Source organism: Wolffia australiana, chromosome 18 (assembly GCF_029677425.1).
Source record: "Wolffia australiana isolate 7733 chromosome 18, ASM2967742v1".
Lineage (NCBI taxonomy): Eukaryota > Viridiplantae > Streptophyta > Magnoliopsida > Alismatales > Araceae > Wolffia > Wolffia australiana.
This window is the reverse complement of record NC_135852.1, coordinates 2776497-2791612: the sequence shown is the minus strand read 5'-3', so window position 1 is coordinate 2791612 and position 15116 is coordinate 2776497. Positions and strand designations below refer to the sequence as shown.

The following is a 15116-nucleotide window of genomic DNA, read 5'->3' as shown; positions in this document are numbered from 1 at the left end:
GACCTATAGGTATAGAATACTCCTCAGAATTAGTATAGGTATATATACACTTGTACGATTTATAGTTTTTATGTCTTTTTATAGTGAAAAGTCGAATTTAGAATGCGTTATTTAGTCAAAATAGGACTTAATATAGTAATAATATAGTTTATTTAGTGTTTAGCTCATCCAGCTGTTTCACCAGCGTCTTTCTTAGTATGATTTATATATCTTCTACATATTTATTTATAATCGATTTTGATAATCAATGGCTCGATTTAGTCGAACACCCGAGAGGTGTTCGACCTACTACCTGTTAGAGTGTCAAAGAGGAGAGATAAATCTATAGTATTTAATTAATAATAAGTTTTTTGAATGTTTTTATATAGATTTTATAAGAGGAAATGAAATATAAGGGGTATTTCTATCTAACGACCGCGAGGTGTTCGACAGAATGCCCGGCAGAAGTCGGGTAATAGGAAGTCTTTATATTTTAAATTTTATAAAGTCTAGATGGTGGAACTTAGGTGAATCGAGCAAATAATCATCGAACACGTGAAGTGTTTGATGCAATGTCACGATGAGTTCCCGGCACCAAACTTCGATTAAAACTCGGGAACTAAGTTTATTGGACCAGAAATTAAGCATCTAGATTAATGGAAAAGATGAAAATTAGTCAAGGAAACACATAAATTAACCTCAATCACCCTGATTTGAAGAAGAGAGTGGTGGCGGCAATCACTGCCGCTGAGCTTCGGTTTAAGGCATCCCTCGTTCTTCTCCTCCGTCCGGGTGCAAGTCCAGGCTTCTTCAAAGCTTCTTCAGCTCCTTCCTCAGTGTCCACAACCGCTTGCGCTGTCACGATGCGGCAGCTTGCTTCCATACGTGGAAGGGATCTCCACCGTCCGACGAACTTAAGGTAAAAAAATGGGATGAATTGGGGCCTTCAAGGCCCCTTTAACGGCTTGGGAGGGATCCCTTAGGCCATCCGATGGAGGGAGACGGCCTTGATGGCCCTTTCTGCCTATTGGATCTCTGCTGGTCCCCCCTCGCCATCCAAAAATGCCCTTCGGTCAGCGGCGTCGACGGCCAGAGGCAAAATTAGATGGAAATGCCACTGGCCGTCTGATCATCCTTATAAAACTCCAACTGCTGTGATTAAATAGCAGTCGTGGACCCATCTTATGGTGCACCTACAAGCCACGTCATCCAACCTCATCAGCATGCCTCGTCAGCCTCGTTTTCTTCTAATTCATCCACTAATGGGCCCATGATCCACGTCAACGTCCAACGGCCAATCAAGAAGGCCTGCAATAGAAATAAGAGAGATAAAATAGGACAGCCAGATCTCACCACCTGATCTTCTTTACAAAGATCAGATGGACGAGATAGTGTCCCTCTTTTTAAATAAGCTCGAAAAGACACGGGCTTCGGGCCGATCTGGTTCGAAGCCCGGTCTTAAGTTTCTTCTTTTTTTCTTTAGATCTTGGCCTGTTGGGCCACGATCAAGCTATTGTGCCCGGGTCCGTTGCGACTAAAAACATAAGGGAGTTTTTATCTCATATGGAGAAATTCTAAAACATGACACAATATATAAATGCCGGCGAAAATTAGATTTCAAATTGAAATAACATACCTCTCTATTGCGCGCTTAAAATCTCCATGGGCCTCCCTATGGGCCTCTTATCCATAAAGCCGACCGGATGTGCCTGCTGGGCACGCAGGCCCTTGCTGGCTGTGCGCTGGCTTGAGCCCTGTGCTTGCTGGCCTACGCCAGGCCAGCTCTTCAGCTGGCCCAGTAAGCCCCCTTTTTTATATTTTTATTATTCATTCTTCTTTCTTTCTCCTTTCAATAACTCTGTCTTTCACTTTGAATTCTTCTTTGCTAAACATATAAGCTGAAATACTAGATAGAGCATTAGCAATTACAATGTCTTAAACATGTTTTTGCTAAGAAATTCTTGATTATGTTAAACATGTATAAAAAATGACAGTAAAAATGCATTATTTTATCATTTGATCTATTTAGTGAATGAAATAGAAAATCTTATTGATAATCTCAATTTTAGGGTTAAAATTTATCATTGGTAATTGAGATTATTCAATAAAAATATATGTAACCATACTTGAAAATACTTAGTGATGAGTACGGATTGTCTCCACAGGGAACAATGATTAAGGAATTATTTTCTTATACTAGTGATGATTGATGAGAAGATCGATGGAAACAAGATTCAAGGATGTTAGCTAGTGATATTGATAAAAATTATGTAATTTATAAGTTAAATTAACTTAAAGAGAAGAGTGAGTGATTGTGATGGATATGACGATGAACGATGGTATAAACGAGGATAGTGGTTGGTTATGGAGTGGTATGACAGCAAGGATGGAGAGACGAGAGAAGAGAGTAAAATGAGAGTGCAAGAACAATGATTGATACTAATTATGTTAACTATGGCGTAGGGAAAGAGACAACGTAAGACGTAGATACTTATCTTAGATCCTTACGTTCCGCCGGGATCACGACGATTTACGAGTGGCGGTAAGCTCCCCCTCTTCTCCAATGCTTCTCCCCACACACCTAGGACACCAAGAAAACTCTTGATGGATCTCAAAACTTACTATCTTTCAATCAGCCCACAAAAGTAGGAAGCAAGTTCAAGATGATTTTTACAATGATCCAGGCCTCTATTTATAGATCAGAGAGTATGGATAAAAATAGGAGGGGAAGATGAAGTAACATTGAAAATTTCAGCTCAATAGGAGTAGTAGATAAAAAGTTATGGCTGTTTCAAGTTGAAGCAATCCTAGCCTTTATTTTCTTCTTTCTCCTCATCAATGCCATGCCTGTTAAGAAGTCAAAACACTTGGTATTGGGTGGCATTTTGTATTCTGTGGCTTTTCTTATTCCTTGATTTTTCATATTCCGTGGCTTTTTGTATTTTATGCCACGTGTACATGACAAAAGGACAAAAAACAAAGAAAAAAACCTCTTTCTCGATGCTGATGTGGCGGCGCATCAGCACGCCACGTCATCCTACACTATAAAAAGCCAAAATACATAAAACTTCATATTAAATAAAATAAAAAGCCAAAAAATATGTATAAATATATATTTTTTGACTCAAAAAATCATATCTTTCCAAATTTAATCTCAAACAATTCCAAAAAAATCATATTCCATCTCAAAAAGTATATTATTTTAGAATATATTATTAGACAAATCCCAAAGAATGCAGAAAATTCAAAAAAAAAATCTAAAAATAGATTTAATCATTTTAAGCTTGATAACATGCAAATATGAGTAATTTAATGCAGAAACATGTAAATATAATAATATAAGGCACTAGAAATGGATGTTATTACTTATAAAATTGGGTAAAATATACATGAAATCATCCCAAAATGATCTTAAAATGTGTATAATTACATGACACATTTTGGGTTTATCATCTTACCCTTCTTACAATAAGTGGGTATTCTTCATTAAAGCCTCCCAAACTTCAGTATATCTTTCGACATCCAAAGATCATTTTTGTGTGTCTCTCTACGCACTTGTATTAATGTAGTTAATGACTCCAACAACCTAACTAATGGGTTTTAGAGGCCTAGATCTGGATGAAGAATTCATGACAATTATGAGCAAAAGACTTTGGCGGAATCGTAATGAAATCGATAAAGCCATTGAACGAAGAACATGTACACGAATCGTATCGGTGATTTCATGGATTCCAGAGTGAGACAAGTTAAGTTGCTCAAGTGTATAGCCTCTAGACGTATCCACATGGTCCTCGACACCTCACATTTCCTCCTCCTCGTTGACAAGCCCTGTTCAATCTCCGTCGCCATCATTACACCATCCTGATTGCATCGGGAGTGGAGAGGAAGTCCGGGGAGAAAGGAGAAGATGAGGAAGGGCCCTGAACAATTCTTGCCTTGGTCGATTTCATTTAGAGCCTTACCCTATTTATACTAAGTGGGTACAACTTAAATATATCTTGCAACGTCCAAAGATCATTGGTGTGTGATCCTATAGGCTCATGTATTAGTCTAGTTAATGACTCAAACGGCCAAACAACCTTTATTTGCCTTCCAAATTAAGTAACTATATCAACATTAAGATTAATAAAATTCCAATCAATTTAACCCAATTGATAGATTGAGTCTCCAACACGGAGTGCCAAGCTACACCTCGTGCTCTAGAAGATACAATGGAGTATGTATCGACTCACTCATAGAACCTATTCGTCATCAGTTATTGTGTATGTATAGTCCCTCATCCACTTGACGCTCTTAAGACTACTTAGGGTATGGTAAACTAGCAAACCCTAATTGGTCATCCAAGTTAGTACTAATGCATTCAAAAATCATTTGAGAAGTATTTTCCCAATATTTCACTTCTCTTGGCCAAGTACTTCATCGCATCGTCTTCCTTGAGCGGTCACCTCTTATAGCGAGGGTGGACAATCCCATCTTGACCACTCAATCATCTTCGTAAAATTATTGATGAACCCGAACTAAGAAATTTTTTTAGAATCCCATGATTAGGGACACGTAAGTAATAGTCAAAGTACAAGTGTCCATCCACAAGACATCTTTAATGTCTCAAGTCTAAGGACCACTTACACAACCATAACGTGAATCAACTTGATTGACAGTTTGGTATAATACCATTTAGGGATTCATATGGATCAATTAAGTGAACTCTTTCCACTAAAGAGCACCCACTATCTATCCTTAGTGTCTCCACACTAAAGGCTAAGGGACCGCCCATACTTATGAGTGAGGCTAGATAGTGCTATTCTATCCAGATACTTTGATGTCCTTCTCAATTATCCTTTGAATAAGAATATTTAGAACACATGCTTAAAGACTAGTGATCTATGTTTTACGATCTCATCATAATTCATTAAGTTAGATATTGTATTCATGGACTTCATTATAAGCATCACACGTGCACTATAATGATATGTTTTATTAATGAACAGAGAACAAGATATGGAATGTGTGATTGGCTTATCAGGTTGCTATATTTCCCCTTTTGAATGGCAAGTGCCCCCATAGTTGAGCCAAGTGTCTAGCAACTTCACCCAATTCTCTTGGTTGGGTGAGACATAGAGTCACAAATATTCTTTAAGCATTACATTAACGACTGGCCATAAGTTTGATGTTGATGCTCGTTGAAACTTTGAGCTTATATCCCAAGTACTTGAATAGCCACTCTAAGAAACGACTTGTGAATCTTATATATTGGTCGTTGATGATGTCTTGTGGAATCCCCTATTGCTTCAACACGTGTGACATGAAGAGCAGAGCTACACTGTCAGCGTGAACCTTTGTCGTGGTAGGGATAAAAGTTGCATGATACGAGAAATGATCCACGACCATAATACAAAAGCTTCATCACCTGCCTATGAACGAGAGGGAGGCAGGTGATGAAACTCATCAAGATGGATTTCCATTGTGGGCTCTTACCTACGAGAGGTTCCAACATTTCAATCGCTTTGGCCATCTCCATCTTATCTTTCTTGAACATTAGTCATGAGAGAACATAAGTTTCCACATCTCAATCAATTCTTGGCCAGTGCTAGCTATTGGACTGTAAGAATTGGTGGCCTAAAGAGCCAATCAAAGTACATTCTTGAGTTTATAGTTAATTCTATCGAGACTCTTGTTTTCATTATTTCTATATCGTACATATATGATTAATGAAGTCCCAGGTAATGTCCATATGTTTGAGTGAATTATGAAGAGTTCATAATTTAGGGATCACTAGACTCAAAGGACATTAACCTAAACAATCCCATTCGAAGGAAGTCTAGTAAGGGACACTAGATATTCCGGAAAGAGTGGTGACATCTTTCATGATCACTTGGATGATGATAATGGCCGTTCCCAATAGCCATTTGTGTGATGACACTAATGATGGATGTCAGGTGCTTCTTGGTAAGAAGAAGTTCACTGTATTGATCCGTATGAATCACCTGGATGGTTAAACATCTAAGTCAACCAGGAAGATTCATGTTGTCATAGTATCAATGGTCCTTTGACCTAAGGTATCAAAGATATCTTGTGATGTAAAGTTGTGCTTTGATCATGTTGACAAAGGCTTCTATTTAGAGGCCCGGTATAAATATGATTGGGCACTTCTAGAGTATCATGGAGGTAATTGAATAGCCGATTAGGAATCATTCAACCGATGAATAGAAGTTATGGTCTTACTAATAGATTGCAGTGAATCTCTGGCCAGAGTAATAAAGGAGATTCCAATGATGTGATTCATTGGAGATCTCTTATGCAATCATATTAAAATTGATTCATATGATTGGGATTTGACTGAACCACCATATCCCAGATATCAATCATGAGATCATTAATGAATGAAGGACTATATTGATATGGTATTGATAACAGAAAGGTTTTCATGAAGCAAAATGCATGGATGAAATTCATTTGTCTTCTAGGCTAATGCAAGTGAAGCTTGTCCTTATGGCATGGCAGGAGACTCAACTAACCAATTAGGTTAAATTGGTCAAGGTCAATTAAATTATAAGTGAGTTATGAATTTAATTGACTGGTAAAGTTGATTGGATGATCATCAACTATTAGAGTCATTAAACTAGAATGAGAAGTGAACATATAGGGTCACACACATAAGATCTTATGAGGTGAAGTTATAATTAATTGATGGCATAATGGAAATTAATGCCAAAGGACATGTGGAGAGCCCTATTTAAGGAAATGTGGGCCCTGGGCACAAGAAACCAACTCCAGGTCGAATTTGGTTCTCTCTCTCATCTTTTCTCATCCCCTTCCTCTCCTACTCACTTGGAATTGGAAGAATTCCAAAGAGCATGCAAAGGAGAACAAGGAGGGGTCAAAGAGAAGGATCTGTGAGAGCACCAGTGAACTCACCTCCAAGGGAAGATCGTGTGGATACCGGTAGAGGCCAAACACAAGGGAGGCTCAAAAGTCCATCATCTTCTTCAAGAGGAAAGCTTCTTAGATTAACTTCAACCATTTCATCATTACCAATGGCAATGGTATGTTATTTATTTGCTTTATGATGGAAATGTATTTCATACAATCATACTATGAATAGATGATTGTAATCCAGTTGAGTTTGAGGTTCAAGAAAAAGTTTCAAACCCCTAGAACTCATAAGAGAATCATAGAACGCTTCCGCTTAAGTCACGTTTTTGACCAAGTTAGATATCAGAATTTTTTCAAATGGTATCAGAGCATGAAAGTAGACATCACAAGCTTTCCAAAACATCCAAGATCATCAAATTTGGATTAAAATTGGAGGAGTTATGATCATTTGAATTGTTGTGGCAAAAATGGCGCGCTTGGCGCGCGCTGCGCGCGGCCTGGCGCGCGCTGCGCGCGCAAGTGGTGCGGGCATGCGCGCAAGGTAACCGCCAAGGTGGCGGTTACCGCGACGTGTCATAAGATAACACGTCGCTTAGTGGGGCCCGCACGCTCCAATAAAAAAACCATTTTTTTTTAATTTTAAAGGGACGTGGGCCCCACCGGTTATATTAAAATAACCTCCACCATGCCACGTCATGTCCGCGTGGATGACGGTCATTCGCGGACAATGACGTGGCATGGTGCCACATGGACAGATGATGTGGACGGTGCCACATCATCGAAACCCTAAATTTCAAAAAAAAAAAAAAAAAAAAGAAGGGGAATGTTCTTCCCCAAATTGGGGATTCGATCCCCGATCAAGATTGATCGTTAATATTTTTATTTTTTTTTTTTGTTTTGTTTTGTTTTGATTAATCCTTTTGAAGGATTAGTCGATTGAATCTGATTCAATCGATGAAATCAAAAAAAAAATAAAAAATAATGGATCGCGGGATTAAAATCCCGCGATTTATGTTCTTCCATCCGGAAGAACATTGACGGCGGATCGAATGATCGCCGAGAGAAAAAAAAAAAGGGGTTTCAATCCATTAAATCGTTAATGGATTGAGAATCGGAAAAAAAAAAAATTTGTTTTGTTTTGGCGAATCGCGGGATCAAATCCCGCGATTCAGTTCTTCCGTCCGGAAGAACGAACAATCATCAAAAAAAAAAAAAAAATTTGATTGATTGTTTTTGATTTCATTAAGTTGTTAATGAAGATCAAAGCGAATTTAAAAAAAAAAAATTAATTAAAACACGAGATCGCAGATTTTGAATCTGCGATCGTTCGTGACAAACTTCGCTGCGCGCGGTGAGCACGCGAGCAGGTGCTGCGCGCGCGCAGGCGCTGCGCGCGGCAAGAGCGCACACACAGGCGCCGCGCGCTGGGCGCACAGGCGCCCGCGCTGCCGCAAGAGGCGCTGCGCGTGCGCACGGGCGCGACAGAGCCCTCGCGCAGCGCGCAAAGGCGCTGCGCACGGCGCGCGACGCTGCAGGCGCTGGCGCGCACGCGCAGGCGCTGCACACGGCGCGCGACGCGCGTGCACAGGCACTATGCGCAGCGCACGCGCGCTGGCGCAACTCGCGGCGCGCGCACAGTCGCCCGGCGCGGTGCGCAGCAGGCGCTGCGCTGCGCGACGGCACCACAAGACAGCGCGCTGCGACAGCACTGCGCGCGCGCGCATGCGCCCCAAGCACGGCGCACAGGCGCTATGCGTACAGCGCGCAGGCACAAACACCAAATTAGAAAATTTTAAAATAAATTTTTATGATTTATTGTTTCAATTTTCATGAGATTTTTCATTTGTGACTTCATTGTTAAATGAAAAATGTATTGTTTTAAAATAAATCCCTCAATTTTAAAAATCAATGACTTAAATGCATGATTAACAAATCTTGCATGGTCCTCCTATGTTATAATCAATATTACATCTTGTGCATTGAGGGAATGATTGAGTTACCCCAAATTCTCTTCCTAAGTGCTTGATGGTAATTATGATTAAGTATGTGATACAAGGCTTAACGATGAGGTAGCATGAATCTGATTGGAGTTACCCCAGGGTTCTTGTGAACTCATCGGAAAGCAAGTAACATGGGTATGTCTTGACTGAAATCGATGGTTGTTTGGAGCTACCCCAGGCCATTCGAAAGTAAGGGACCGAATATGATTGGATGTCATAGGTGTATGAATCTTATGAGATAAGTTCCTCTGGAACATAATGTAATTGTTTGGAGTTACCCCAGATTACATTATGAGAAGGAGGATTCCGATCCCCACGAGAAGATAATCAGAGTCTTCGAGTAGAAAACATACTATTGAGGGTTATGTTTCTTAGTGGGAGAATTAATGATTGAATTGACTATTTTTCTGCCTAATATAAATTTGTATGGTTTTCTATGTTTGATAGGATACCATGATGGGCCCTAGTCCTCTACGAGGGATTATGGAATCGCAAAAGTTGACGGGTCCAAATTTCGCTGACTGGCTTCGTAATCTCAGAATCATTCTGAAGAACGAACGCCGTCTCTATGTCCTTGATGAAGATGAACCCGAAATGCCGCCAGCCGGTGCCCCTGATGAAGAACTTATGAAGTTCGAAAGATACAAGCTAGATGTTGACATAGTTCAATGTTACATGCTTGGAACCATGTCAAATGAGTTGCAAAGGCAACATGAGGACATGCACCCTCGGACAATGTTGGCTCACTTACGTGAATTATATGCCAAGAATAGCCGAACAGAACGCTATGAACTTGCAAAGAATTTGTTCCGAGCAAGGATGCCCGAGGGGTCTTCGGTAGAAGCTCATATTCTTAAAATGATCGGACTCATTGAAAGAATGGCTTCTTTGGGTTTCACATTCACTCCGGGACTTGATATCGATCTCATCTTGCAATCACTCCTAAGACTTTCTCCTCTTTGTTATGCAGTATAACATGGGCAAGTATGAAAATACTCGCCGAACTCCTCAATATGCTAAAGGAGGCTGAGGGAAACATCCCATCGGATAAATCCCAGGTTCTTCTTGTTGGTGAGACTAGCAAGAAGAAAAGAAAGCCCAATCGAACTTTGTAAAGTACAAAGGGAAGAAAGCAAAGAAGGAGAACCTCAAAAGAGGAAGAATGCTAATGTCTCAAAGGACAAGGGAGAATGTTTCCATTGTGGCATCAAAGGCCATTGGAAACGAAATTGCAAGAAGTATCTTGAAGAGATAGTCGCAAGAAGAAGCATGCCAATGCTTGGAGGTAAAATCAATATGATTGATTGTTACTTGTCTTCTTGTGATTGTTCATTGTGGGTAATAGATACCGGATGCACAACTCACATATGTAATGACATGCAGGTGATGACAAGTAAACGCAAGTTAGCGACGGGAGATGGTGATGAGGCTTGGCAATGGGGCAAAAGTTGCTGCTATGCATGTGGGAAGAGCCAAGCTATCATTATCTCCTGATTTCGTTTTCATAGATGACTGTTATTATGCTCCGATATCGTATCGAACATCATTTCAGTTTCATGTCTAGACCTTGCTGGTTTCTGTTTAACCTTTGGAAACAAATGTTGTTTGATTTACTTTCAAAGTAAATTGGTTGCTACAGCTCCTTTAGTGAAAGGGTTGTATCTTCTAGACACGTAAAAACGAAATAAATCTAAATGTGACTTCTAAGAGAAGTGAACATGAGGTGAACCCCACTTATCTATGGCATTGTAGATTGGGTCACATTAGCACAAAAAGAGTTCAAAAGTTGCATCAAGACAAAAGGTTGGGTGAGTTTGATTATGAATCATTTGACACCTGCGAACCTTGTCTTATGGGCAAGTTGCCAAAGCAACCTTTCAAAGGAAAGGGAACTCGTGCTAATGACATATTGGAACTAGTACATACTGATGTATGTGGTCCAATGTCCACACAAGCAAGGGTGGATATTCCTACTTCATCACATTCACGGATGATGTGTCAAGATACGGATATGTCTACTTGATGAGACATAAATCCGAATCCCTTGAAAAGTTTAAGGAATATAAGCTTGAAGTAGAGAAGCAAACCGGGAAAAGTATAAAGACTCTTCGATCCGATCGGGGAGGAGAATACTTAAGTACCGAGTTCACCAACTTCCTAAAGGATAATGGGATCCTTGCGCAACTTACGCCTCCCTATACCCCACAATTGAATGGAGTTTCGGAGCGTCGAATCGAACTTTGTTAGACATGGTTCGATCCATGATGAGCGCTGCCGAGGCACCACGCTTTTCTATGGGGATATGCGCTGGAAACAGCAGCATATTATATCAACATATTGCCTAGCAAATCCGTATCTTCTTCACCTTATGAGATTTGGTGGGAGAAGAAACCAAGTTATAATCATATTAAAATTTGGGGATGCTTGGCTCATGTTAAGAAACATGATCCGAATAAGCTAGAGTCTCGCACCGAAAGGTGCATGTTTGTTGGTTATCCTAAGAATTCTTATGGATATTATTTCTATCGTTCTCAAGAGCAAAATGTTTTTGTCTCGAGAAGGGCAATTTTCTTAGAACAAGATTTCATCTTGAATAAGAAAGTTGGAAGTAAATTTGAGCTTGAAGAAGCTCAAGACCAACAAACGGAATTGAGATCTTCAGAAGATTCTCAATTGACAGAATATGTTGATCCCGATACGCAAAAACCACGAAGGTCTACAAGGGTGACTAGAATCCCTGATCGATACATTGGACGTATTGATGTAGAGGATGAGGAGTCAATCACCACTATGAGTGGAGATCCCTTGAGCTTTAAAGAAGCTATAAATTGTTCTGATTCCATGAAATGGAAAGAAGCTATGGATTCTGAAATCCAATCCATGTACACCAACCAAGTTTGGAACTTGGTCGACATTCCAAAAGGTAAGACACCCATTGGATGTAAATGGATCTTCAAGAAGAAGATTGGTGTAGATGGATCCGTTGAGACTTATAAGGCCCGGCTAGTTGCGAAAGGGTATCGTCAAAGGTAAGGAATTGACTATGACGAAACCTTCTCTCCCGTGGCAATGATTAAGTCGATACGGATACTTCTTGCAATAGCTGCATACTATGATTATGAGGTATGGCAAATGGATGCCAAAACAGCTTTCCTTAATGGAGACCTAGAAGAGGAAGTGTATATGACACAACCTGAAGGTTACACATCCAAGTCCCATCCAAACAAAGTATGTCATTTGCGTAAGTCCATTTATGGACTCAAACAAGCTTCAAGAAGCTGGAACAAGAAATTTGATCATGCGATCAAGACCTTCGACTTCATTCAGAATGGAGATGAACCTTGTGTGTACAAGAAGACTAGTGGGAGCTCCATTACTTTCTTGGTATTATATGTAGATGATATTCTTATCATTGGGAATGATAAAGTGATGTTGAATTCAGTGAAATCATGGTTTTCTAAGAACTTCTCCATGAAAGATCTGGGAGAAGCAACTTATGTATTGGGAATACGGATCTATAGAGATAGATCAAGGAAGTTGCTTGGATTAACACAATCCATGTACATAGACACGATAGTCAAAAGGTTTGGCTTGTCGAATTCCAAAGGCGGGTATCTACCAATACGCCATGGAGTTAAATTATCCAAAAGGGATTGTCCAAACAATCCTGAAGAGATAAAAGCATCTGAATCGATTCCTTATGCTTCGGCTATAGGATCGATTATGTATGCCATGTTATGTACACGACCAGATGTAGCATATGCTCTAAGTGTTACGAGCAGGTTTCAATCTAATCCAGGTTTCAAACATTGGATTACAGTCAAGAATATTCTTAAGTATTTGAGAAATACAAAGAATGATTTTCTTGTTTATGGAGGAGGTGAACTCAAAGTTCAAGGATTCACTGACTCTAGCTTCCAGTCTGATCCAGATGACTCTAAGTCAACATCTGGATTCATTTTCATGTTGAATGGAGGAGTTGTTTGTTGGAAGAGTTCCAAACAACCAACAGTCGCTGATTCAACTACGGAAGCGGAGTATATAGCAGCTGTTGAGGCGGCTAAGGAAGCGGTATGGTTAAAGAAATTTGTTTCTGACCTAGGTGTGGTTCCTTCAATAGAAGAACCCATTCCTTTATTGTGTGACAACAATGGGGCGATTGCACAATCAAAGGATCCAAGGTCTGGACCAAGATCAAGACATGTCTTGAGACGCTTCCATCTCATTCGTGAGATCATAGAGAGAAAGGACATAGTCATACAAAAGGTTGACACATCTGACAATGTGGCAGATCCACTTACCAAGCCAATGACGAAGAACGTGCTAGACGAGCATAGAAGATCTATGGGTCTCAAATGCAAACCTGATTGGCTTTAGTCCAAGTGGGAGATTGTAAGAATTGGTGGCCTAAAGAGCCAATCAAAGTACATTCTTGAGTTTATAGTTAATTCTATCGAGACTCTTGTTTTCATTATTTCTATATTGTACATATATGATTAATGAAGTCCCAGGTAATGTCCATATGTTTGAGTGAATTATGAAGAGTTCATAATTTAGGGATCACTAGACTCAAAGGACATTAACCTAAACAATCCCATTCGAAGGAAGTCTAGTAAGGGACACTAGATATTCGGAAAGAGTGGTGACATCTTTCATGATCACTTGGATGATGATAATGGCCGTTCCCAATAGCCATTTGTGTGATGACACTAATGATGGATGTCAGGTGCTTCTTGGTAAGAAGAAGTTCACTGTATTGATCCGTATGAATCACCTGGATGGTTAAACATCTAAGTCAACCAGGAAGATTCATGTTGTCATAGTATCAATGGTCCTTTGACCTAAGGTATCAAAGATATCTTGTGGTACGAAAGTTGTGCTTTGATCATGTTGACAAAGGCTTCTATTTAGAGGCCCGGTATAAATATGATTGGGCACTTCTAGAGTATCATGGAGGTAATTGAATAGCCGATTAGGAATCATTCAACTTCGATGAATAGAAGTTATGGTCTTACTAATAGATTGCAGTGAATCTCTGGCCAGAGTAATAAAGGAGATTCCAATGATGTGATTCATTGGAGATCTCTTATGCAATCATATTAAAATTGATTCATATGATTGGGATTTGACTGAACCACCATATCCCAGATATCAATCATGAGATCATTAATGAATGAAGGACTATATTGATATGGTATTGATAACAGAAAGGTTTTCATGAAGCAAAATGCATGGATGAAATTCATTTGTCTTCTAGGCTAATGCAAGTGAAGCTTGTCCTTATGGCATGGCAGGAGACTCAACTAACCAATTAGGTTAAATTGGTCAAGGTCAATTAAATTATAAGTGAGTTATGAATTTAATTGACTGGTAAAGTTGATTGGATGATCATCAACTATTAGAGTCATTAAACTAGAATGAGAAGTGAACATATAGGGTCACACACATAAGATCTTATGAGGTGAAGTTATAATTAATTGATGGCATAATGGAAATTAATGCCAAAGGACATGTGGAGAGCCCTATTTAAGGAAATGTGGGCCCTGGGCACAAGAAACCAACTCCAGGTCGAATTTGGTTCTCTCTCTCATCTTTTCTCATCCCCTTCCTCTCCTACTCACTTGGAATTGGAAGAATTCCAAAGAGCATGCAAAGGAGAACAAGGAGGGGTCAAAGAGAAGGATCTGTGAGAGCACCAGTGAACTCACCTCCAAGGGAAGATCGTGTGGATACCGGTAGAGGCCAAACACAAGGGAGGCTCAAAAGTCCATCATCTTCTTCAAGAGGAAAGCTTCTTAGATCAACTTCAACCATTTCATCATTACCAATGGCAATGGTATGTTATTTATTTGCTTTATGATGGAAATGTGTTTCATACAATCATACTATGAATAGATGATTGTAATCCAGTTGAGTTTGAGGTTCAAGAAAAAGTTTCAAACCCCTAGAACTCATAAGAGAATCATAGAACGCTTCCGCTTAAGTCACGTTTTTGACCAAGTTAGATATCAGAATTCTTTCATGGACAGGAGTGCGAATGTGCGCAGTTGCCCCGAGTGCCTTGTGTGGGGTGCATTGTGTGCTTCATACAGGAGCTTGCAGCACAGTCCACCCACGCGTGGTACACATGGTCATTTCCTATGTGCATATATGATATTATCCTCCATCTAGAAGCATTCTGTCTCACTTGCAGCAATGCGCTTCATTGGGCAAATGGAAACTGTATCGTCTTTTAGTGCCAACTTGATATCATCTAAGATGCTC

At 39.8% G+C, this 15116-nt stretch overlaps 1 protein-coding gene across 1 annotated transcript; it reads left to right on the top strand.

Moving 5' to 3' along the window:
* The first annotated feature begins 9305 nt into the window (after positions 1 to 9305).
* On the top strand, positions 9306 to 9882 carry LOC144715293 (uncharacterized). Its single transcript, XM_078590223.1, has 2 exons — positions 9306 to 9689; positions 9823 to 9882. Exons 1-2 carry the CDS (start codon positions 9306 to 9308, stop codon positions 9880 to 9882), a joined length of 444 nt encoding a protein of 147 aa, XP_078446349.1.
* Positions 9883 to 15116: the final 5234 nt, after the last annotated feature.

Bases quoted from the DNA above. Each gene is read 5' to 3' on its own strand.
- LOC144715293 (XM_078590223.1), top strand. From the start codon at position 9,306: ATGATGGGCCCTAGTCCTCTACGAGGGATTATGGAATCGCAAAAGTTG. The intron at 9,690-9,822 runs GTAGAAGCTCAT...TTTGTTATGCAG, and splicing joins GGATGCCCGAGGGGTCTTCG to TATAACATGGGCAAGTATGA.